General features: G+C 40.3%; 1 protein-coding gene across 1 annotated transcript; it reads left to right on the top strand.

Moving 5' to 3' along the window:
• Positions 1-1991: 1991 nt before the first annotated feature.
• Positions 1992-26582, top strand: lrrc1 (leucine rich repeat containing 1). Its single transcript, XM_070840690.1, has 14 exons — positions 1992-2454; positions 10557-10674; positions 11277-11355; positions 13030-13119; positions 17351-17407; positions 17666-17729; positions 18263-18337; positions 18462-18606; positions 18930-19048; positions 20380-20463; positions 21678-21793; positions 22531-22703; positions 23757-23896; positions 25204-26582. The coding sequence occupies exons 1-14, from the start codon at positions 2296-2298 to the stop codon at positions 25360-25362; spliced, it is 1578 nt and encodes a 525-aa protein (XP_070696791.1). The 5' UTR covers positions 1992-2295; the 3' UTR covers positions 25363-26582.
• The last annotated feature ends 225 nt before the right edge of the window (positions 26583-26807 follow it).

Below are 26807 nucleotides of genomic sequence, written 5' to 3'. Positions count from 1 at the left end.
GGGAGCAAAGTGAAGAAAGAAAAAACCCCAACAAACATCTGAAAGGTTGAAATCAGAACTGTGTTTATTGATTTAATTAATTTACTGATCAGGAAGTGGACAGATTCCTGCTGTTTCCGGCTGGAACATGAACTGGTTTGTGCTTTACTGTATGTGTTAAATTTTAACTTTGTTCAGGATTAAACACAACTTTACTAAGAGACATGGTGAGGGATTTAACCTGAGTCCTGCCTGGTCTTTAGACCCTGTGTTGAAATCAAGCTTTGAAAGCATAATTTCAGCTGATATTTTGCACATTTTCTAAATTAGTTTAAGTTTAATCATACAAAAACATCCATTATTTCCCTGAAAAATGAAAACACTAAAGATGAAAATACTTCAGTACCAATATCTCAAAAATCAACATAAGTACAGTACTTAAATAAACATACATAAACTTAATCATGATGTCTAGTTATTTCTTTTTTTACTTAAAGCAATGTATGTTTTTGCTGAGTAAAATTTCCACTGTGGAAAAAGTTAGTATCAGAGGATAATAGTTTAAATATACCTAATAAGTCATTTAAGTTATGCAGCAGCACTGTTTCTACCTAATGTGTGCTAAATAAGGGAAAATGTACAGTGAGACGGTCGTTAATGCAAAATGAACCACGGCAGGGCGACGCCGGCTATGTTTACATGTATATCTGTATATGTGTATGTACAGTGTATATATTAGCTGTTATATCTACAGAGTTTGGATCATATTTTGTTTGTTTTTATTGTAAAGCACTTTGAATGGTTGCTTTATAAACAAAGTTACTATCATTATTATTATTTCTTGGCTTTGTACAGCTTCTGCTATCAAAACTGCATCCATAACAGTATGTTATACAGAAATAACAGACCGTGGATTAGAAGCGAGTATTCAACAACGCATGTAATAAATAGAAACGACAGATCGTAGAACACTGCCTCGACCAATCAGAATGAAGTATTTAATGGCAGCATGCAATAAATAGAAATGCTGTTTTTAACCAATCAGAATCAAGTATTCAACAACGCTGTTTAGCAAACATTAGCCACAATTAGTTAGCTTGTGGTGACAACTTTATCTCTGAATTAAAAACTATTTATATATCATATATAGAGTGTATATAGTTTTTCTGTGTAGCTACTGTTAATTTTTCTTATTCATCTATATATATTTTTTTAAATCCTGAAGCGGTATTGAAGGTTAAAAGGGCAAAGCAAGAGTTTCAGTGTGCATTTGTATAGATAGATAGATAGAAATACTTTATTGATCCCCTGGGGGGAAATTCTGGTGTTACAATAGCTTAGAAAGTTAAAGTGACCTCCACCATGAATACAAACAACTAAGCAAAACTAAAAATGTACAAAATGTAAGTAAAGGTAATAAATAACTAAAAAAAGGTACAATGTAATATGTAATATGTGCAAGTGTATGTAATATACCCTATAAGAAGTACCAAATGTAAGAGCAGAGTAACACCATAGTGCAAGTGAAATTATTCTTATTATTATAAATTAAATTATTAAATATCTGTACACATGACGATAAAACAGTTTAATTTAATTGAATTTCTTCACCTTTTAAAAAGTGACATAATTTCTTGTTTTATTTTCTCATTTCTAATTAACAAATAAAGTCAAATAAGCTGATTTTACTTATTTCAGGTGCACCTGATGTGAACCTGAGGAGCAGAGCTCCCAACCGCCCGGGGTGGCCGCTCTCTTCCGGGCTGTTGCCGGTGCTCGGTGCGTCCCCCCCTCGCTGCGGCCCTGCGCGGGACGGGACGGGCCCATCCAGCGGAGGGAGGGAGGGAGGCGGAGCAGCCGGGAGCGGTGACGTAGGAGTGGAATGAGGGAGTGAATGTTCCGGGTCACAAAGTGGACGGGAGAGGAAATCAAGTCCGGGACGACACGGAAAAACGACAGCTCTGCCCGCTCCCCCCCCCCACGGACATGTAGCCTGCGTTTCTGACACGGAAAAAAAGAGGGGAGTTGCTGTTTTTTTAAAAAAAAAAAGGAAAAAAAGAGGAGGAACCGAGCGGAGAAAGACGAAACAGGTGCCTACAAACTAACCAAAGTGAGGCAGCGGCGGAGTGATTCCCGTGGTCGTCGTAGCCGGACGTTAGCTCGGTAACAGTTGGGAGTTTTTCGCTGGTGTTTGACGGTGAATTCAGGCTCAGGTTGGTCCAATCTGTTGCATCCCTCCCCCCCTTTCTCTCCGTCTCTCCTGCCCGCTGTTAGTTTAACACACGGGTGCGAGATTTACTCCCACCCACCCCCGTGATGTTTCACTGTATCCCCCTGTGGCGGTGCAACCGTCATGTTGAGATGATCGATAAGCGCCACTGCTCGCTGCTCTACGTGCCCGATGAGATTTATCGCTACGGACGGAGTTTGGAGGAGCTGCTGCTGGATGCCAACCAACTCCGAGACTTGCCCGAGGTAAGCCGAAACCCTCCTCCGTCCTCGGGCCGGCTGTAATGGCAGGTTCAGAGGCGGCTTATTTTTGGTAACGTGAAAGACGTCCCCTCCTGTTAAAGTGGTTGTGACACAGAGCTGCTAACTGAGCTGATCAGGCGTCCCGTGAGAGTCTGCAGGGACAAATAATTACGCAAGATCAGCAATGCAGGCACCCTGTGTGAGGTGGAAATGCCTCCCCCCTTACCCACCCCCCGTGCAGGACTGCACCTCCCGCTGCAGGTTCACCAAACACACGTGAGGGTTTTGATCAGAAAACATTATGGTCCTGGCTGCCTCATGCACTCATGGCCTCCTGCAAAGCCCCGACAGTGTCTGATCTGTCCAACCTGTTGGGGCAGGTGATCCCCTGCTCAGGCCAGAAGCACCCATGACCTTTTATCTCATCTAATCTGATGCTTTCTGCATGACACAGAGCCATGACTGCATGCAGAGAGCATTAAATACCCCCCCAAGTCTTTAAGATCATGGGGTTTAATAACATTTATACCATCCAAAATCACAATCTTTATGAGTCGGTACTTATAGATATTAAAGGAGAATGAGTAACGGTGCTCTAGAGAGAGATTTATTCCACAGCAGGGCAATATCATTAGTGAGGTGGATATGAATCCCATGAGATGTGGCTGAAAGCTCTGTTTTACTGACCCTTACGTCTGCAATTTAAACACTTGATTAATTATTTAAAAGCAGCAGCAATGAGAGCAATGCAGAAATGAGTTCAAAACCATTAAAAAAAAAGTTTTAGTCATTTCTTAAAGTCTTTTTTCACACTCAGAATAGAATATAATAGAATATAACATCTTTATTGTCCACAAAGGTAAATGGAAATTTGTCTTCGGCTCACCGGACACAAGCAACATAAGAAGCAAGTAGACAATTAGTAAGAAAACAGACACACAGCTGAGTCATATCAATATTTGATGGTCAAGTGAATATATAAGAAGGGGTTGGATCGAATGAAATAGATAATCTATAGATGGATCACTTTGGGCTGTGAGATATTTCTTCTTAGATTAAAAGATTCATTTGGCAGATTAATCGACAGCTAAAATAGTCGCTAGTTGTAGCTCTATCATCGTTATTATATTTTCCAACAGTAAAATGACTCTTTGTTCAACTTTTCAGATCAAAAATGAGAAAAATTCCAGTAGGTGGATCTTGTGCATTGACTTTATTGTCAGACAGTCACAGCACAGCATGTAGTAAGTAAGTAAGTAAGTAAATATCTAATAAATATCTTTTGTAACATGATTTTCTCATCATGTCAGAGCCTGAAGCCTCAAATCAGACTTCCTGCTGATACCAAATACCAACCCAATACCAGGGCACCTTTTCCTTAATTCAGAAACCTGTGTAGCTCATTGGGATCGTTTTTATCTACATTAAAATGTGATGCCAGAGTTAGCTGTAAACTGCCCGCCATGGTTGAAATAAACAGTGGATTTTGCAGCCATATAAATAATAAAACTGTGTTGTGGATCAGTCATTTCACAGCCAATGCCCAGTCTGCTTAATATATAATGTATTTGTGGCTCCAAACCCCTGAGCATATGCACCCTCAGTCATTTTGTCTTCATTATAAATTTAGAGACAAGTGAAAAATGACCATCACGGTTTCCCAGTGCCCAAGATGACGCCATTAAACAGCTTGTTTTGTCCGACCACCAGCGCAAATCCCACCAACGTTCAGTTAATTCTGAGAAAAGCAGCAAAATCCTCACATTTAAGAAGCTGTAACCAGAGAGCGATTGGCACTTCTTTGTTGATTAATAACTCAAACGGGTTGACAGTTTATAAAGTGATTAAATATTTAATGAAATGACCCATTCAGCACCGGGGCTGCAGGCGACCCCGTGTGAGTTACTGACAGGCTCGGGGAGGTGGGGACACACAGGCCCGGCCTTCTTACTTGTGACCACAGCGCTCTGGATTAAGTGGGATACCGGTTTACGGATTTGCAGGTTATTTCCCATGAACCAGAGAGGTTTGTTTAGTATTTCTCAGAGTGAAAGTGAGGATCCCAGAGGCTGACCTGTGGTGTCTCTCTGACATGAAGCCTAAAGCTACCACAGTGACTGACAGGATGATTGATCAGGCGTTTTTTTAGCAATATTTCCTTTAACTTTTGCAGTCAAACTGGTTTTTATTGAGTATTTTAAGCCTGAGAAAATGATGTTAGACATTCTCAGTGTAACCCTCCGAAGCAGGGAGTACATTTGGTAATATATTGGGTTTTCAGTACAGTACGGAGCAAAGATAAGTCTACTTGAGAAACTGTCCTGACCTTGTAAACTCAAGTCACGGTGGGTCAGATGCAAAGGTGATTGGATTAAAGGACTATTTTGTGCTTTTGCCACATTTTTTTCTTGAGTTCACACGCAAGTTATTTCAAGAAAACGTCACTCGCTTAGCTCTTCCACTGTTTAAGTCTAAGAAGCATCTAAATAGAGATACAGTGATTTGGTCTACAGCTCAGAGGAAAGACGAGAGAGCTGGGAGAATATTTTTGAGCTTGGCATGTCCATAGAAACTTGATGGAACAGAGATAATGTGAGCAGCCTCCCGTGTCTGTGTCACTCTGCTCAGTTTGTCCATCGGAGAAAAGCACAGGAACAGGTATTCTGTGTGAAAACAAAGACGCCATTATGCGTGTTGTTGTTGCCTCACTGGTGCATCTGTATGTGCTGGTGTTTTCTAACAAAGTCATAGTGAGTCATTGATCTGAATTGTAAAGAACGCACCAATGAAACCGTGAACCAACACACCTGACAGGCGAGGTTCAGGTAAAGCGAAACCTCTTTACACCGCCTGTGCCCACCAGGATGTGATCAGCAGGAGTACAAAGTAGAGCTGCAACGATTAATCAATTAGTTGTCAACTATTGCAATTAATTGCCAAATATTTTGATCATTGATTGATCGCTTTGATTTAAGAAAAAAGTAAAAACTCTCTGATTTCAGCTTCTTAAATGTTTTTTTTCTCTCCTAAACTTGATATCTTTGGGTTGTGTATATTTGACACTGATCTACATTTGTCACCATTTTCTGACATTTTACAGTCTTAACAACTAATCAATCAATCGAGGAAATAATAGACAGACTAATCAACAATGAAATAATTGTCAGTTGCAGCCCTTCAGCAGTTCTCTGCCCTCAGTTCAGAAATATTCTAAGTATGTTTAGAGGATAGAGGGTCGGATTATTTGCATGCCGACGAGAGAAACTGTTTTTTTGTGCTCTTTGGCATGTAACTAATGTCATCAATGCTTGTTGAGTGAACCCAAGAAACGTCCAACTGGATAAACCTTTGTGTCCGTCCAGTTCAGCGCTCGCTGTGTGGCCTCCTCACATTTGCCTCCGAGGTGGCTAACTGAATAAACACTGGCTGCTTACACTATTACTGTATCGACAGTGACTCTAGGAAGCCCAGACGTGTATTTCAGCCCAGTCATTTCAGCCAGCAGGCAGATAAAGACATGCAGGAGGCCGTCTTAATGGCGAGATGTAACAGCAAACGTGTGTTTTTACACTAACAAGATGAGGCAAGTTGAACTTGAGGAGATTGTTTCACTAGTTTTACGAAGAAAAAAATCTGCTGACCAAGTTCTGGAGGCACAAAGTGCAGGTCTGCATGTGTATTCTCTCGGCCCTGCTCCTCTCTGCTCCTTTTGTTTGGTTGTTTTATGCATTATTTGTGCCGAGGCAGTGGGTTGAATTAGCAAACAGTAAGTTGTGTCTCTTTGTTTATTCAGTTTCCCTTCAGCAACTGGCCCTCACCATGCATACCGTCAGTCTGGTTTGTAAATAGTAGTCGTCAGCTTACTAAACAGCAGTCAGACTAAGAAACCAGCGGGATGGCATGAACAGGAATGCGGGGCTCGCTGGTTGCTCAAATGCTGTTGCCTGTTCGTCCAGTTTAAAAATGAATGTAGTTTCCACCATCCAAAGCCCCACTGAGACTGTAAGACAGGCGGCGGCGGCCGTGTCAGAGATCTGTTTTAGTCACTCTTAAGTCTGCAATTTAAATAGTTCTGCATGCTCAATTAATTATGTAAAAACTGCATCAATTAGGCTTTATTTTGATTAGTCAGTGGAGAGAGAATTTATCAGAAACCATTTTAAAACATCTTTTCTCATGGTTTTTGTCATATTTGATGGTGAAATATATTTAGGGTCTGGACCGTATAAGATAAGCAATGTGACAACTTCACCTTAGCCTGGATTCTTTCCACTATTGTCTGACACTCAATTCGGCAAAGACAGTCGATAGTTGTAGCCCGGAACTATGATGTTTTCCAATAATAAAATGACCAGATAAAACTCTGTTCAACTTGCAGATCAAAAATGGTCTCCAGGCTCAAGTTGAATCAATTAGTCACTCGACTTGTCAACAATTCTGATCATCAGGTCATTTTTCAATCCAACATTAATTGGTTCCAGCCACTCAAATGTGAATATTTGCTGGGTTTCTTAATTTTCTTTGATAGCATGCTGAGTGTTTTTGGACTGGAGGCTGGACAAAACACTTTATAGACAAAATGATTGAATGAGAAAATAAACAGCAGATGAAACAATAATGAAAACAGCGTTTTGAGGATCACTGCCGCCATTTGGATGCTTAAAGAAATGAGACGAGCAGTGATGGAGACATGAAGCAGTATCCTCTCCGTGACAGGAAGCTGCAGGGTTTATGACGTGTGAATCGGTATAGAAAGCGGTGCTTTGAATCCCAGAGCAGGAAGCTGGTGGCTGAACTGTCTTACTAGCTGTCATCATGTGATCAGCAAGAGGACGTTCTTGCAAAGAAAGAGCCGTCATAAAGGTGGTGCAGCTGCTGAGCGTCTGACAGGGTTGTGCTTCAGACAGTTTTAACTCCAGCCTATGCTGTGATATACAACACTGTCCATGAAACATTAGACGACTCCAAGCATTCACATTCATGTCTTTGTGGCCGTATGGTTGTGCCTGGAAAACGTTTTAGTTAAACAACAATCTCTACATTATACTGACCTCTTGCCAAAAACTCTGACTTAATAACTTTTTAGGTTATATAAGAACTCTTGTTGCTAAACTACTCATCTGTCTTATTTTCTTTGAATACGTTTTTAGCTTTTGTTGACAACATGCAAGGAAACAATCCACACACACACTTCCCACAAACCACCGTCAGGCTTCTGCTTGTTCTCTAACAAACTGAAGGTGAAGGTGCTGAGCAGTGACTGCGAGTCGAGCGAATGGTTGATATTTTCTTGACGCAGCCTGTTTTGGTTTTTGTCAGTCACACATGGCTGGTTTTTTTGGAGCATGCTGCTGAGTGACACTAACTGGAAGAACAGGTTTACTGTCAGTATGCTAATGGCCTCACAAAGCCTGTTTAAAATTGCGATAAGACTGAAATAAAGAAGACTCAATTATGTATTGCTCTTTGTTCCGGCTGTGATTGTCTGTAATGTTATCAAGAGGATTATCAGGGGACAAAAGCGTTTGAATGAAACTGCCTTTGTTTTCTCTTGAGCTGAGAGTTTTGAGTTCTCGATACTGAAGCTTTCAGATTACCTGTGTTTGCTTCCGGCTGTGATCATGTGCCTTTTTTTTTTAAAGGAGTGGCACAGTTCAAGTAGGAAGTCAGGGAGTGGTAAAGACGTCAGTAATATCAGCCTCCACACTGAATCAGCATTACTTTTCCAGATTTGCCACAGTCTAGGTTGTGGAGATGCACAAGTCTGCACTCGCCAACACTCTCTTGATGATATCACCAATAATGTGCGCCCACAATATGTGTTTGTGAAAGTGACATTCAGGTGGTGAGAGGATGCAAAAGCTCAGTCGGCTGTCATTTCGTGTTAGAGTGCAGGTTTGTTTGCTTGTTGAAACAATGGATTAGAGACTGTTTGAAGTGTCTTTAGGCCTTGGAATGACATGTGCATTTTGTGGGAGGGTGGAGTTTGACTTTTGGACTCTTGGGACTTATTTATTGTGCACACATTATTAAAATGAAGTGAATTATTTCCGGACATGTTCTCCGGATAATGAACAGCCTGATCATGAGTTCTTATTTTCTAAAATACAAGTACAGTGTGATCCTTTTCTTCTTCTTTACCCACATCAAAGATCCAGAAACAGACCGTTTATTCAGGAGTCTGTAGTCTGAAGGTGAAGCATTAAATATTAAAATATATTACGAAGACTTCTTTAAGGCTTGTAATGTACTGAAAATATGAGGCTTTAATGAGCTTTATGGGTCGTCTGTGCACCAGACACACTGACAAAATCAACCTCTCTAACCTGATCTATAAAAGCCTCGTTGAGATCCAACAACCTCCAGAGGAAACAGATCACATTTACCTGAGCACACAGCTTCAGGGCAGTAAACTAATATTAAGGAGAACCTGAGGGAAGGTGACATATATTTCCTCAAAAGTATGACTTTCAATGCCAAATGCCTTCCAAAATATTTTGAGCATTTAACAGGTGGCTGTTGCAACTTGAAATAATGTCAATGTTAATGTCACCTAATGCCTATTTAGAGCACGAAGAAGTAATAGAAGTTACAGGGAGGTAAACAAAGGCAGCAAACTCCACCTCTCTGTTTGTGTTCCTTTTGCACAAGTGCAACAGGTTTGTGCACAAGAATTTACCTCAAAATTGTTTATTCAGTTGAAAATACGTGTTTGGAACACGCAAGATATGCAAGATGAGACTAAATGAGATGTAGCCAGCTGTCTGTAACCAGCAATAGCAGGGAAAATACAAAGACCAAAGGGGAAATGCAAAAACATTAAGGGAAGCAGTATTGTTTGCTACCATCTTTACCACCACACTGTCAAGGTTCTGCCTGCTCTTGTTAGGGGTGTCAAGTATGTGCTTGTGATAATTGCATTTTCCTTTTAAATAGGTGTGCCAATCTTCCTTTCAAAGCCCGGTCTCTGTACTTCTAAGTAGCGACTTGTGACCGTGACCTCTCCAAACAGCTGCGTGAGTCGTATCTGACTGTCAGAGGCCTGGCATCCATAAGAGCAGTGTGAGGAAGGCTCTGTGTGGAGGAGAGAGGTCTGTAGGAGAACACAGACTCCTAACTAAACCTGCTGTCACACATCCATGTTAAAGATGGAGAAAATGGTGAATTTAAATAATAAAAGATATCCCACAGTGCACTGCTCAATGCAAATCTTCAAAAATGTCCAAAACAGGAGGAGTTTTTTCCAAAGGCCTCTGGGCATGTTTGGGATAAAGAAATGATGAGGAATAAATAAAAACCTCGATTGCCCAATAGCTCGCTGATGTAACAGAAATAAAAGACAGCATGTTGAGGCTGCAGCCTGGCCTTCAGGGTTCCACTCATGTTCTCAGTGCTAAACCTTTTTGACTGACGGATGTCTTCAGCCTGAGTCTTTTTTATTGCTTCTGCTTCCAGTCAGTCAGTCCAACCAGCGTGCCCAATAACAGGACCCTGAAACACTCATTCACGTTTTACACCTGTGCTTTTCCCACTCCGACACGTCACGATGTCCTCTGTGAAATTTTCATCAGTAAGAGTTAGTTATCGTGACATAGATGATATAGTGTCATATAATACTGCAAGACAGACACAGGAGCCCTCCACAGGTGTTTTCACTTTATTTACCCTGATCACACCTGTTCTCAGACTGTGTGGTACAGACTGGACTTGACTGGCTCCTGTTCAAGCAGAAGTGTGCCGCCGCTAAAACCTGAAAAGTAAAAAGAGTCATTATTATTTCTGACAATGCTACGATACAGAATGAGTCCTTGTTGACACTTTGTCATTTAAGCCAACTTAAACTGAATAAATATATTGTGCAGGATTAGATGAGTCAGACTTAATTACTGCAGCATCCGTCACAAAGGTAACAAATGTCATGAAACTGCGCCGCACTTGTATTTTAATGGTTTTCTATGAACTGGTAGCATATAAAGCAGTGATCAAGAACGTTTCTCTGTTTCAGGTTTATTTTATTTTTTCAAAATAAAGTGTCAAAGTGCATTGCTGCACTGTGGAATCCTTTAAAGTATCTTACTGAATATGCATTTCTTTCCACTTTTCAGCAATTTTTCCAGCTGGTGAAACTAAGAAAACTGGGCCTGAGCGACAATGAGATCCAGAGACTTCCACCAGAGATAGCCAACTTCATGCAGCTGGTAGAGCTGGATGTCTCTCGAAATGGTAAGAAGACAAAAAAACACGTATAGCAAAGCAGCAGATATTATAACTCACACCCTTTTGTTACATATTTCATTTTCTAACTGTGTATTTTCTCCATATCTGCAAGAATATGTTGAGCAAGACAACTCTAGGCGCAGCAAATAAATCAAATTGACAGATTTACTCCTCAGTAATGAAGCTGATGCAACAAACAAGCATAGAAAAATGACGCATGGTTTGCATTAGCCTGAATCTTCTGCTTCAGATTTGCTGGTGAGGTTTCTCCTGCGGCACAGTTCACAATTGTGGCAGTAGACCAAAACCAGAGTTTAAAGTTAAGCACAGGCAGACGTTTAACTTTGAGTAATGATTTAGTGTAAATCTTCTTGTTATGGTCAAAATTAAATGCCTTGTGTTTAAAACATAACTATCTAATAATAAAAGAGGTTCATCCACCTTTGCATTCAGATCTGCACTGCACTGTTGTTTCACTTACTGTAGTGTCTTTAATATATCCTTTTAATAATGCTGATTAGATCTATATTTATTTTTAAAGTTTGAACATTTTTAAGAGTGAAATGTTCTAATAAAGTGTTGTAACATGCGTCTTTTTTCTTATTCAGATATTATGGAAATTCCAGAGAGTATTTCATACTGCAAAGCCCTCCAGGTGGCAGATTTCAGCGGAAACCCATTAACAAGGTAGTCCCACAGATTTTATTTTTATAAACTGAGTATGCATCAAATATTCACCTTTCAAGGTTTACTAAAACCATACATTTCACATTTTTTGAGTTTGATACTTGACTTTCACTGATTTCCCTCTTTATGAGCAGATCTTTTTATTTGAAAATATATATTTTAAGTATTTATATTTCCGTTTTTGCACATTTTGTGTTTTTTAAGACCCCCTACTGTTGTTCCTGCCTCCGTGAACGTACACACACCCTCCTTGACAGATTGCAGATTGTGCATCGAATGCTTTTTATTGCGTGGGTGAGACTGAGCCCAATTTGCACCTCAGCAGGGGCAAAACCGCACTGCTTTGCACTATATAGTTGAGGGGGCAGCAACGAATAGTATTACAAAGGCGTTCAATACTTTTAAAGTGCACACACAAACGCACACACAACACCCTTTTTCCACAGTAGTAACCTAATTTTCCACTCTTGCATCAGCCCTGTTTTAACAGGTTAATAGTAAAGGTCTCGGTACGATTATGGGTTAGCCTGGAGCTGATGTCACTTTGTTGACAATCATAAATTATTGGGAAATCAAACTTGGCAGGGAAATAAACGTTTTAGGTGTTTGTCAACCCTGTCATAATTGGAAAATATAAACATGATTTCATCTTGTGTTGAAAATCAATCCTGACAGCATCAGAAAATATTAATAACAATTAATGAGTCTGTTTGGCTCTTTGATTTAAAGACCTGTCAGTCTGGTATTGATGGCACAGTCCCGTTTGAATTTCATCAGGAATATTGTGTTTATATTGGCAAGTTTTAGTTTACATGTAGCTCCAGTGTGCCTCCGTCCAAATACCAGCAGCAGGTTGCAGGTGAAGGCTACTCAGTTATTAAGACGTGTTGAAAGCTTTCTTCATAAATATACAAAACCTGTCTCAAGGCCTTGTTAATCAGTGAGATATGATAGGATCTTTGGCTTACACCCTGTCTGAATAATGTTTTTTCTAAAGAAATATGAGGCCGAAGTAGCCTTTTTTTGTCTCACAGGTCCACATTTATGTAATACATTCAAAGACACATTACACACACACGCCAACAGCCGCCACCAAACATGGAGATAACCAGAGATTAAAAGATGCAAGAAGCGTTTTGTTAGTGTTTCTGCTGCTATGGATCGAAGTGTGACCTCGACTAGCATAACAACATGACAGAAGAAGGTATGCTAGTTGTCTGTTAGTCTTATATAAGCAGACGATGAGTTCATTTAGAAAATGAGGTTATGAGCACATAGTGTCCTTTTTTTTCTGGATCACCTGAGCACAGTGAGTTTTATTTCCTCTTTCAAGATATTTATTTTATTTTTATTTTTCTTGTCCTTGTACATTTGGACATTAAAGACATTAAACATCTGATTTTAAAGCTGCATTAAGCACTTTTTAATAGAAAGTGCAGGGCAGAGGGCGAAGGTGAATAGCAAGTGTGGTGAACTCCTGTTTAACATTACTTACAGTCTCAGGAGCAGCAAAGCAACATAGGTGTCCAATTAGAGTCCTTCCTGCTAGCTGTGAAATCCTATTCCAATATTCACCCACAAGTTAATGTATTTAAGGTATTAGAATTAAAGTATTCTGTGTTTGCTCCTTTGCAGCTGCTGTCTCACAGTGTGGCCTCTCCTCTGTTTTTCCAGGTTACCCGAAAGCTTTCCAGAGCTACGGAATCTAACATGCCTTTCCATCAATGATATTTCATTGCAAGTTCTTCCAGAAAACATTGGAAAGTGAGTAAATGCACCGTTTCATCATACGTGCTGCGACATACCTGACTACCATCTAGAAAAGTCAAAATCTTTTCAGGACTACAGCCCCTGTGCTTTGGAGCGTCCTGAGGCGCATATAAAGTTATGATGCTATGATAACCTGTCTCTCTCACACTTTTAGTCTTTGTGGTCTTGCTATAATAATTATTAATTTCACCTAATAATTATTAGGTAGTTTGTTACCACTTCTGATGTGGTATCTATTCACAGACACTAAACAGTCCAGTGTGTTAAAGCAGACGTTACTTAGCTTAAACAAACCACTGAGCATGAGCGACAACATTTTAGAAACTTCTTCTTTTGAGTGACATTTCTCTGTGTCCTTATCTAGCGGCTGGTTTGACGGTAGTTTTTTTTATTTTTAGTCCTCCAGCAGACAGTTAACATACGGTCTGACGGTGGTCCTTCTTAGCCAAAAGGTTTCTCTCCTACTGCACAACATCACCAAAGGTTTCACATTAAATGCTGGAAATTCACATAGCACGTCATTTTATGTTGTCTCCATTTTCCCCTGATGGCTCCAGTGTCTTCTGAAACCTCCTCCATCTCACTGCATTGTGGAAAACATACCAATCAAATTAGTATAAACAGACGCATCAGTCAGTGTCCTCTCCTCGGCTGCATTGTCTTTGTTCATAAAAGGCAAAGGGCTTGTTGTGAGATGACATACAATCTGCTGCAGCGAAAAGGCATTTCTGCCAACATTCTTATTCCTATGAGGCCTCCCTTGTTGTTGAGTTCAGTTATAATTGGATTTAATAACAGAACTATGTGCTTTTAGGTCAAATTGCCGCGAGGGATGTTTTTAGTAGGAGGTTGGAATTCAAGGGAAACTGATTTTAAACCCTCACAAGGTGGATTTAAAGGGATAAAATTACTCCAGACAGCTGCTACGGCCACTTCTATATCCTATTACCTTTTTATCAGTCGCTGTATTTATTTTTTTTAAACACATAACTCCATTTTAATTGAACATGTTTTTAAAAACTAAACTTAAAAAATAGATGTTAATAAAGTTCTTTCAAATGCTGTTTTTCTGCCTTTGATCACCACATCGATGTTGTCCAGCAGTACATTTTAAATCATTATTGGCGGTGGTTTGGATGGCATATTCTAGCCATTAGATAACTGCTGAAACGGTTGGAGCTAAACTAAACAGAGGTCTGTCTTGGCTTGCCATGGCGTCATAAATTAAGGCTTACTGCTGAACCTCTCAGGGATTAATGCTTGAATGGCAGGCGAGAGCCTGTCTGTGATTCAGGGAAGGATCCTTTTTGCTCCTTTAGTGATCATAACACCGTGCTACTTATAGGTGGGCCCTGCAGGCTAAATAAATATAATCTGATTTTATACACATACATTTAGCTCAATGCTAGACCGAAATCATACAAGATACAGCACACTGGATGGGTTTTCTGATGATCAATGCTGTAGTGGAGTATTGATGGTCAGTATATGAACACAGGACTAAAACAGCTGTGGTCGTGTTGTGTGTTTGTTTGGATTGTTTAGAGAAGTTAATATAAAAACCAAAGCCAAAGAGAATTTCAGTTTTCGCAGTGGAAATGTTATTAATAATACTTTTGATTTGTGGTGTGCTTTTTAGCAGCACAGTGTTTTTCATGGATGGAATTTATTTCAATCCCAAAAAGAAAAAAGTGCTTTCTCTCAGAGATCTATTTTATCTATTTCTCATCTTCTTCATGTTGTTTGCCATGGCGACGGCTACAAACTCAACAGAGACGAGGGGCTGGGACTGTTAGAGCAGCGGTGATATTAAACTTATTCTGATTTTGGACACACTGTCCGAAGGTTACCCCGGTGACATGACATATACAAGTCAGCTTGAGTTCAAGAGATCTCCTAACACCTTTTTTCCTCGCGGTACGGCATGTTCCACACATATGTCCCATATTTATCTTACATAACACGGTGACTTAAGGGCTGCTCTCTGTCGGGGGAGAAGGTAATGAAAACCATAACACATGTTGGAAAAACAGTGTGGGTTTTTAGAAGTGGATAAGATAAATGTTCAAGGGGTTAAAATGACATCAGTGGTTAATCTCCTGAGATGGGAGTGCTTTCTGACAAGAAAAATGGGTTTGAGTGAAACCTGAAACACTTGATGCAGTTAGGTGGTGGTTTTTCATCATTTATTCTGCCTGTCTTTTAATCTCCGGCTCAGTGATCTGCTTTGGTGAATGAAAAAAACAAGATTATCGAAGTAATGAAGTAGCCCGTTGTATTTAACGTCACATTTTAGGGTCATGCTCGTCATTCGAGAGAGCTTTTATATATATTCAGAACCGGTTCAAACACACTTACTGCATTCTGTTAATCCCTTTGGCTTAATCTGCATGGATAACATTTATTTGCTCACATTATGAATGTAAACTGTGGTGCCACTGTAAAGGGTTTCTAACCACGTGGAATTGAATTATTATTACCACGCCTATTTTGTCACAGTGAAAGAGTGCAGCTAATTGATTGGTAATGTTTGTTGATCAGAAAGCTGTTGACTCGTTGTTCCGTCGTCAATATCACAGGAAGGCTTGAATTATTTAGTCTGGGCTCAACAAGATAGACTTTGTGCGATACTAATCGGCTGTCGTCATAAAATCCTCCATTAATTGGGTACGTTTACAGTTCCGAGGCGCACATGAGCAGCACTGCAACAAGATAAGCCTGCACTTTGGTCTGTAATGACCATTCAGACATTTTGCTCTTCATATAAGTTGCAGCATTTGTTTATGCAGTCGTGATTTTACAGCTATGATAAGACTGACACACCTCCAAAGTACTTCCTGTTCCCAGATATCTGATTGCAAGGAGCCTTTTTTTTTTTTTTTTTTAGGTCTAATTATAAACTTTAGAGACACTCAGAGCATCATGTGTGATATTTACCAATGCTGTGAAGATACAGCTGAGGCTACATATTTAAATAAACCTTTGCAAAAAACAGTCAAGCTCATATTTTTCACAACTGCACGTATTTCATGTTACCACAAATTTCTCGTGCTAAGTCAATGGGGTCAGAAGTTTAGATAGACCGTGTTAGTATTTGGTGAGATTGTCTTTTAATTGGAATCAGACGCCTTCTACAAGCCCCTCTCAGAACCTTTTGGACCTCCTGACAGACCCAGTCAGGCGTGTGGGCCTCCTTACTCAGTCATGCCTTTTCAGCTCTGTCCACAAGTTCTCAGTGAGTTTTACTTTGCTCCAAATTTCTAGCTGACGTCTTGATATTGCTTGAGTCGTTGCTGGAGAGCACCACTCCCACCTCCATCAAAACAACCCCACAACATAATGCTGCCACCCCGCACTTGACAGCTGGGACGCTGTTACTCGGATGGAAAGCCTCGCCCTTTTTCGTCCACACACACAGCACTGTTTATTATGGCCAAATATTTCAGCATTTGTACTATCTGACCTGAGAACTGTCCTCCTAAAGGCTATTTCTTCATCCTGCTGATCCTGGCTTCACAGTGGATTAGATATATTGTTACGCTGCGTCTCCAACACCTTCACCAGCTCTTTTGTTGCTGTCAGTTCAGTTCAGTTGAACCTTTTAGTCCAAGTCCTCATGCCATATTTTTCTCCTCCCTCCTGAACTCTCTGTGTGGTTCCAAGACTCTTAAACCTGCGCACAGTGTTTTGCACAGACGCTCTTGGGACCTTCAGTTCCTTGGAAATTGCTCCTAAAGAGGAACCAGACTTGTGGAGGGCTACACTTCTTTTTCTGAGGTTTTGGCTAAGTTGCTTGGATTTTTCCCATGGTATCAAGAGCAAAAAGGCCCTAAGGATAGGCCCTTAAATACAGATGCACTCCCCATTAAAACCCAGGTTTATGACAGTTGGCTTATCAGAAGCTTCCAAAGGATTTCCAGGAATTTTTTTTTTTAATCTTCTATATGGTTTAAAGAGACAGTTAAGCTTGTCACCCACTCAAAATCTGTTCCAGTTAACAAAAGTTGAAATAAATGTCATTCTTGGCTATTGACTTACCCTACTGACTTGACACAAGACATATAGGGTGACGTGAGATATGTGGAGTTGTGGAAAAAAATAGTTTGAATGTCCTTTGCTTAAGTATATTAAAATATATGGCCTCAACTGTATGAATATAAACTACAGTTCATGTTTTCATGGCATTTTTAGAAACGTGTAATCATCTCTCTTTTTTTCATCGCAGCCTCTCCAATCTGGCATCACTAGAACTCAGAGAAAATCTGCTGACATTCCTGCCAGAGTAAGTATTCAACCAGCTGCACTTTTTGCATGGACATATATATATATATTCCATATATTTACTGTTGCATCTTATACCTCCAAAGTTTTCTTTGTGTGCTGGTGTGTATAGAGGAGAGGCCGTGAACTGCTGTGTATTTTCTTTCACGCTGCAGTTCAAGGAGCAGCTTCGCTGTGTTAACAGAGGTTAATAAGTTATAGAGCATGTAGCAAGCCTCTGCATTTCCATTTTAACCTCCCCTGCTTTGGTCATCCACAGGTCGCTATCTATGCTTCATCGACTGGAAGAACTCGACCTAGGAAATAATGAACTATACAGTTTGGTGAGTCTTGTGGGGAAACTTGTTTACTTACAAAATGAGCAGAATGAAGCTTTTCCCGTTTCCTTGTTCTTGTCATGTCCGAGTAGATTAGCATCCCTCGAGAACGGCTTTCACTTCTTATCACCCAGATGGGAGGATGACCATCTGCTTTGAGCTTTGGTTTTAAGTTGTAATCTCGTGTGAGCGCTCTGCCTCTGATGGTGAATTATTTACTGACAGATCAAACACAATCATTCTGCCAAGACACGTCTCTTTATGTGCTTCGTTTTCTTCATAAATTATTTCTCCTGTCATGTGTGCTTTAAACTCAATTACTTCTATTTCTGGATGCTTGTAGAAGTTGACTTTTTGTGCGTATGGATCTAGTGGTCTGCACGTCGCTGTGTGTGCACGCTATGAATTTGAATCACATGAAGCACATTATCAGAACCAAGTCACTCATATTGTATTTTCTCCTGCTGTCCCTTTCTGTCTCTTTCTCTTTTCTTCTGCCTCTCATTCTTTCAATTCCTACATTTCTTCCTCCCACATAGCCAGAGTCAATAGGCTGTCTTGTCAGCTTGAAGGACCTGTGGCTGGATGGAAACCAGTTGTCCGAAATACCTGCAGTAAGCAAATCATGCAGTTCATTTCTTGTATTTGAGATTCTGTTATTGTCTCTGCCGGCTTGGCTCTTGTCTTGGAGTCATTTTATAAACATGTGGCCACAATCTCTTCTGCTCTGACCTCCAGGAGATGGGCAGTATGAAAAGCCTGTTGTGTCTGGATGTATCAGAAAACAAAATGGAGCGACTTCCAGAGGAGCTGGGTGGCCTGGTGTCGCTCACTGACCTGCTGGTGTCTCAGAACCTCATCGATGCTCTACCAGAAAGCATTGGTAAGCACGCAGCTTTTGTTTTTTTCCTCTTAGCTCTCCACTGGTGTTTTTTTTCCACATGTAAAAGGTTATTTCTCCTCATCAAATAAATCTCAATGCTTACGTCAAACTAATTAATACATGTTCATGTATGTGGTGAACCAATGTGCTTTGGTGAGAGCCTTTTATTTGATGTGCACCTTTAATGAGGAAAAACCAACCACAAATCAGTTGAACACGATGGAAGCAGACATTTCCCACAGTATCACAGTCACTGCCTTATCAACCTTCTCATCATTGTCTGAGCAAGATTTATTTTGACTGATTTGTTTCTTTCTGTGCAGGAAAGCTACGGAAACTCTCCATACTGAAAGCTGATCAGAATAGACTAACTTATCTTCCAGAGAGCATTGGCAACTGTGAAAGCCTCACTGAACTTGTGCTCACAGAGAATCAGCTACAGGTATGTTTGCAGCTGTACTGCTGCCACTGAAGTGTGTAGATATATATATATATTTTAACCCTCTCAAAAAATAAATAGTTTAAATAACACATCTGTAAAATAAGGATGAAAGCAGCACAATGTGTGAATTTGTGTCTATTTGCACAATTCAGCACCAGGGTTCTGTTCTGAAAGGTTTTAATTAGAGGACTTCCTGTAGTCTTCCTGAGTAGGGTTCAAATCCAGTGTCAGATCAACAGTGACTTCATTATTTCATTAGGTAATTTGTGTATTTCAGTTTTCTTTAATTATCAGTTTTCAGTCACAGTTTGGTTAGCTTTAGGCACCAAAATTACTTGGTTAGGTTTAGGAAAACATGTTTTGGTTAAATAATAAGTCTAATACAAATATAAAAGGCAACACAAAATAACCATGTTGACTAAATAGTGTCTGACTACTGATACCCGGGGACAAATAGCCTGAACTGTTTTGTTATAATGGAAGGATGAGGATTTTCTCCTCATCACAAATGACATTATTATAGATGTAGATTTGTTTGTGCCGTTTACTGCGCAGCATGGGCTCCACGCCCTCAGGGAAAAACACACTCCTGATTATTATTCAGTAACCAAATAAAGCATAAATCTGCCTTTAATGCTGTGCTGTGTTTTTGAACTGAATTAAAACATTTATCGCAGCATCATAATTAAACAGTGACAGATGTAAAACATCTGGATTGTGTTTGGGGATCGGCCTATTGGTAAACCTATTCCAAAGGAAAAAAAGTCAATTCCCACACACACACATCCTTTTTTTTTTTTTTTTTTTTTAATAAATGAACACAAAGTCTTGAGTGGAAGTTGTTTTTCTTTTCTTTTTTGGTTTAATTGTTTTTTTGGGGGGGGATTTGATTCCCTGTGCGACAAAGGAGAGAGAGAACAAGTGGTGTGCATGTCGCCCTCTACTCAGCTATTGGTAACCTTGTCCATCAAACAACAAGAACTTAAACAGTAAAATCACCTAAAGACGCATACATATACATGAATTGGTGTTAGTGTAATTTAAAGTATGGACTGAAGGTAGAGGGAGGACCTGGTTCCCAAGTTCTGGATGCTCTGGGGAAGCATACACGGCTCCTCTAACCAGTCTGTCTGTTTCTCTGTTTTTTTTGTGTTAATAAATGAAACAACTGTGTGAGTGAAATGTCTCCTCCTGTCACTGTGTATGAGAGCACTGCACATGGATGACGTGGTTCTTTATGCTGGATAGGAAACACTGTTGTTGTACCTTCTCGTTATTAAGCCTCCATTTGTATTCAAAAACTATTTGCTTTGTTGTATGTGTTCTTACAGAGTTTGCCCAGGAGTGTTGGGAAGTTGAAGCGTCTTTCCAACTTCAACTGTGACAGAAACCAGCTGTCGTTTCTGCCTAAGGAGGTAAACGTTTCTCATATCAACCAATAGCACTTTGGTTCCATTAAAGAATAAAAAATGTAAGATTAGCCTGCCAGTCCAGCACCGAAAAGACAAGTTAGTGAAGCCACACTGCTCGGATTGACGTACAAGGCATAAAGACTCTCAGAGCAATAAAAACTCATTTTTCTTTTTAACAAATGTAATAAAATGTAATGCTGTTAAGTTAGACTGCAGTTAGTATTTATTTTAAGGTTTTAAATCCTTTAATGCAGCTGCCTAAAGTTCATTCACGTTCTCGTCTTATTTGACGCTTACTGCAGCGCTCAGCTCCGTCTGAGTGTCTCCATTGTGTTTGTGTGCGACACTCTTTTCTAACCTCTTGTCTGGTTAAGTGAAGGCACGCCTGGTTTAAAGCTTCGTCTGAAAGGCTTCTTCAGGCGGCGTACAATGCCCCTGTGTCTTAACGATGCAAAGACCGCAGTGTTTGGAGAAAAATAACAGTTGGCCTACATAATGAATCGATGGTGTCACCCTTTTCTCAAACCAGCATTGCACGACACCACAGTGTAGCCGTGGCCCGGGTATTGATCGGTGCTTTGCTGAGCTACTTGAACATCGGCGCAGTTTTATGGATTCTATTGATTGTTGGTTACTTGCTCGTAACGCTTTTTTTCCTGGCTGAATTTTGTTCGTGCTCACATGGAAGCAGCTGTGATAATGTATTTGATGTGTTTTTTTAGAATTAGTTTGCTCTTTGGGCCTTGTTTGCTGATGACTGTATGGAATAAGCTGCTGTCATATTGTGTCAATGATGAGCTTAACCTGCTCCTTTTAATACGATGAATCTCTGCAGCAGCACTTGTATCCTGCTCAGGACTGTGACTGAGCAGATTAATAGATTACAACTGCAGTTTAGCTGGCCCATTGAGTCTGTGTTGTCTGGCTACTAGGCCTAATTGTTCCTAATTTTAGGTCCCTCTGCCACATCCCATTGACATTTAACTGGTCTGCCATTGAGATCACCAATGCCGGGACAAAGTGCCCAAACGCTGACAACAGACTTACTCTGCTTTCTTTTGTCCTGGCTTTGTTTAAAAAGCACAATTGAAACCTTTGTGGCGTGTGTCTGTCTGTGTGTTTGTGTGTGTGTGGCTATACTCTGGTTTTCTACCCCACAGGACACCTGCGCTCTCACTGACATGCAGCCTTGTCGTGTTGTCTCCTCTGTTATCTAGATCGGAGGCTGCAGCGGTCTGAATGTCTTCTGTGTTCGAGAGAACAGACTGACGAGGATACCATCAGAGCTGTCGCAAGCCACGGAGCTGCACGTGCTCGATGTCTCTGGGAATAGGTACATTCAGCACATTCAGCAACTAAGGACTATTTTCATCGTCGAGTGATCTGCCAATTATTTTTTCAATTAATCAATTAGTTGTTTGGCTCAAAAATGTCAACAAAAGGTGAAAAATGTCAGTCAAGATTCCCCAAAAACCAAGAAAATGTCCTTAAATGTCTTGTTTAGTCCCCAACCCAAAGAAGTTTACTGCTCCAGTAGAGTGAAGAAACCAAATATCCACATTTAAGAAGCTGGAATCAGAGAATTTTTACTTATTTTTCTTTAAAAAATTCCTCAAACTGATGAATCACTTATTTAAACAGATGGTGGTTGATTTAATAGTTGACAACTAATTGATAAATGGTCATTTTTCACTCATCGATGATTTAAAAGTCTTTAAAATTAAATACCAATGATAAGAAACAAGACTGAAATATGATTTAAAAATATTGTTCATCCTGCTTGATAAATACTTGCTGAAATACACGTTTTCTGTGTTGTGATGCCTAAAAGATGATCATCTTGTCCTTCTGAGGGTGTTTTGGCTGCTGTTGTCTCCAGACAAAGCTGCTGTAATGTCTGCTGCTTTAGTCACACACAAACTGTCTGGAGAGTGTCTCCTTTTTCTCCACACGTCAAAACACCCGGCAGCTTCCTCACACCAGCACTAATCCAAAATGTTCTGGAAAGGAGAGCCTGCAGGTATCTTGTGGTCGAGCCAGTTAGTGATTTATACCCTTGTTTGTTTTCAGGCTCGTCCACTTACCGATGTCACTGACCACACTACGACTGAAGGCCTTGTGGTTGTCAGAAAACCAGTCGCAGCCTCTCCTCACCTTTCAGACCGACAAGGATCCTGACTCAGGCGAGAAGGTGCTCACCTGCGTGCTGCTGCCTCAACAGCCGTGTGAATCAGACCATAAAGGTGAGGTTCAAGAAGATCATCAAGATAATCCTCACAAGTCCTGCATAAGCATCATGACTCATCTGTAATCTCAGAAGCTGTGGCTGTGTTCCTCTCATGCATACACACATATATGTGTGTGTCTTTACATGCCTGCTGTTTGTATGAACACCCAAGCAGATCAGTGTCCCCTCCACGTTTCTCTGTTGGCAGGCCTCCTCTAGAGTGAAATGCCTTGGCGCCTTCACGGTGACATTTGAGTAATATTCCTCATCACTTCTTGCGTCGTCTCCGAGTATTTAGTACCCTGCGGTTTTGATGACATTATCACATGATCTGCTCGGGGAAGCACACAGTGTTCTGCGCTCTGTGATCCTTCTCCGTCGATAATGAGGGCCTGTAAGGGATCACAGCGCCTATAACAGATCAGGGCCTCTCCTGTCCCTTACGGCCTTCTTGGTTATGTTTTTCAGAAATGCGGCGGATTGGACAGCTAAAGAGGCTTAGCGGCGGCTGGCCTGCTGCCATTAAAAGCTCACCCACTGAGTATAGAGATGCAGCCGAGGACCGGCTCCATCGCGGCCCGATACAACACTTTATTGTCTTTTTTTTTGTTCTTTGCGGTCTTCCACAGCTTCGCGCCTAAATCTACGATTCACCGCAAAATCTTCGCTCCTCGCTTGTTGCTACATTTTCTATTTACAAATACAAAGTGGTGCACGTGTCGGTTCATTTTTGTGACGTGCTGTCTGTCTGTAGTTGGAGGGATGCTGATATAAGACCGATGGAGGCCAGATGAGTGAGGCTGAAGCTGAGGTTGGGGGCAGGGAAGATTGTGTTGCTGTAAGCCTGTGATTAAGCTGGGATTTGAAACTGTGATCTGGCAGTTTCAGGCTCGGGGTTATGTGACAGCTTTCATTTCTTGAGTTGGCAGATTGCAGAGAAGCAATCATAACAACCATATTGATTTTAATCTGCGGAAACGTTCACCTCTGTAACTCTGTCCGAGCATTTCGACGTGTGTGAGGATTCCAGTAACACATATTGTGTTGTCTCCCTTAAAAACGACCCCAGGCTCTGATAATCTCGCCCGCTGTGGAGCCTTGGAAAGCCTGGTGAACGACATGGCAGACGACACGTGGGACAACAAAGCCATGAACAGGATCAGTGCCATTCACTTCCTGGATGATGATGAGGAGGAGGATGACGACAAGGTGAGAGCAGCATAAATAGATATTTTATTTAAGGAAATTAATGTTTTTTTTAAGTGCTTCCTTGTCATGTGACCCAGTGATTTCAAATCACACGCTCCTTTTCATATTGGATTTTTATAAACGTTTTTATGAAACATTAATGATTTTTTTTTCCAATGGCGTCTATGTAATGTGACTCTGACAAAATCAATACCAAAATATATCACAACACGGGACACAGCGCATTATATTGAGTTGTCATGCTTTTGTATTGATATTTTAATGGAAAATTCATGTGATGTAACTTTAAAGTACTGAAATCTAACAAAGACGGGGTCCTGTCTGTTCAGTGTCACCGCTGAATCGTGTTTCCGTCTGATTCTAGAGACATGAGGTGAGTCAGGACATGCAGTGACGCCTGAAGCAGACACAGGTGTCGGTATAGCACTAAACATAGCGGACAGACGGACAGACGGACAGACGGAGGGAGCATGTTAACTGTGTCTCTGGTTGCTCTGATTCAGAATATAGACTTTATTTGAGTAGTTCGGTGACGTCACCTGGTACATGTGGACGCTCAATGTATCAATGTAACCACTGATTCAACTGTAACTCTGGCAGGCGAATCATTCTCCTTAGATTGAGTCCCTGAACAGTCAACTATATGTTTTCTTTTTCTTTTTTTCATACATTAATATAAATATGTTACATGAATATATAGATATATTACTTCATGATAAATACTTTTATTATCAAAATTTCAAAGTTAGACAATCAAACCAACCAAAACAAACAAGACACCAAACGGAAACAAAACAAAAACATACATTTATAGGCTTCACATACATTCACACTCCTACACACATGTTCATTCAGCTTATATACACGTGTGTATAAGCTGAATGAACATGTGTGTAGAAGTGTGAATGTACATACATATTGTGTGTGTGTGTATAAACGAGCGTACATACCAGTTACAGAGGTAATATGAAATTCAGTAACATCACCATCCATCCATTCTAAAAAGAGAGGACAGGTTGGTAATTGACTTTCTGTAATTTCCTGTCATCTAACGTGAATCAAACGCGCCCATGTTCCTTCGTTTGTGAGTCACTGTCTCCATCGGTGACGCTTCTTGAATCACTTCTCCAGAATAGTCGACCATTTGTCGTCACGCCTCCTCACATTAAAAGGAACTTTTATTTTGTTGCATGGAAAAGTTTTGAAATTTAGTCCGTGACAGTGTTGTGGTGACCTCGATCGTAACTCATCAGCTCACATTTCGATTAGACATAACAAACTGGCTTGAATCTGTGTCCCACACACAGGGAACACTACTTCGGCGGGCCACGCCTCACCCCGGAGAGCTGAAAACAATGAAGAAAGCGGTGGAGAACCTCCGCAACGACCTGAACGCTGCCAAAGGCCTGGACTCCAACAAAAACGAGGTCAATAACGCTGCAGACAGAGTGACCACGTCTGTGTGACCTTTACCTCAGAAATGTCTCTTACCTCCTGTGTCTCGCCGTGTCGTCCCGCACAACCCCGCAGCCCCTCGTTTTTCTTTTACCTTCGATCCCCGGTGTGGCCTCCCCCTCCTCTGGTTAAACCCCGGGACGCCTGTAACCCGACTCCACCTCCAGCCCTGACTCCGTCTGTCAGTGCCTTCCTCTTTTTAATTAATGTCCACAGCAATAATCTGCACAGAGATGCTCCTTTTTAAAGATATTTTAAAGATTTATTACTTTTTTAAATGCCTCTTTTTAAAAACATACATTAGGTAGTTGCACTATTATAAGTCTTTATAATATGGTCAAACCTTCGTAAATGTATTATATATATATATTTTTAAAACACTGGGTAAATACTTCTTTTTACATTTCGGGCAAACATAAAAGCAGGAGTTTTTGGACCTACTGATTGAGGATTATTGTATAGTCTCTTGTGAATATTGATACTTTTATACTTTTTGGCAGCTCAGATGTAAATAAAAATGTATAGCAAATTTCTTAATCAGTTGCAGATTTTTTAAAACTTCTTTTTTTTTTCTTTTTCAAACTTGGTACATTTTTTTTTTTTTTTTTTTTAAAGAAAATCAAAGCAATGAACAAAACACAGTCACTAATGTCTTATTCAATCCATTTAATTGTCATTTGGTGAGTGGATGGCCTTGAAATCACTTTTTGGATAATAAATAGATTTGATTAATTAAATTTAAGTGCTGCACATCCAACTTTAATTACTCATCTGCGGTGTAGTTATGCAGAAGTAATAATGCTGTCTTATTTATATGTGCTGTGCTTCACTGCTTTGCATTGTTTTTTTTTAAATAGATGCCAAAAAAGCTGTAAAGTTTTCTCTCCCTTTAACAAAGCGTACTGTACATATTAATCATGGAAGGTCTGGTGAGTTTGAGGCTCGTACCACAAGGATGGCATCCTTAAAAAAAAAAAAAATTCAGTCAGAAGTTCCACTTCAATGCACTTCTCAGCTTTTCTCAAATTCTTTTACATGGTACCTGATAAATTGTATTATTTTGTTTTTAAACTGATTGCAAAAAGCGGACCAGAGAAATTGGTTCAAGTGTTGGTTTTTATGTTTTTAATTATTTTCTGATCAAACTGCACAAAACGGATCTCTGATGGGCTCTGCGCCTTGAGATCTGGATGACTCTTCAACCACTGATCAATAAAATGAGTGCAACACTAAACAACATGTTTGTTATTGCTTTAATTTTTATCGCTAGTTTTATTATTAGAGACTTTCAGGCTTAATGTCGCTGAGTTTTACTTAGTTTTTAAACTGTCAGGGTTAAAAACAAGACACAGTTGATGTGGTTTCCCAGCATCCGTATCTAAAAAACAACATATTGGACTTTCTTTGAGGGAATAAAGCCGATATTTTATTTCCCGCCCCCCCCATTGCTTGTTTT

This window comes from Pempheris klunzingeri, chromosome 12 (genome assembly GCF_042242105.1).
Source record: "Pempheris klunzingeri isolate RE-2024b chromosome 12, fPemKlu1.hap1, whole genome shotgun sequence".
In the NCBI taxonomy this organism is placed as follows: domain Eukaryota; kingdom Metazoa; phylum Chordata; class Actinopteri; order Acropomatiformes; family Pempheridae; genus Pempheris; species Pempheris klunzingeri.
This window is presented reverse-complemented; position numbering and strand designations above follow the sequence as displayed.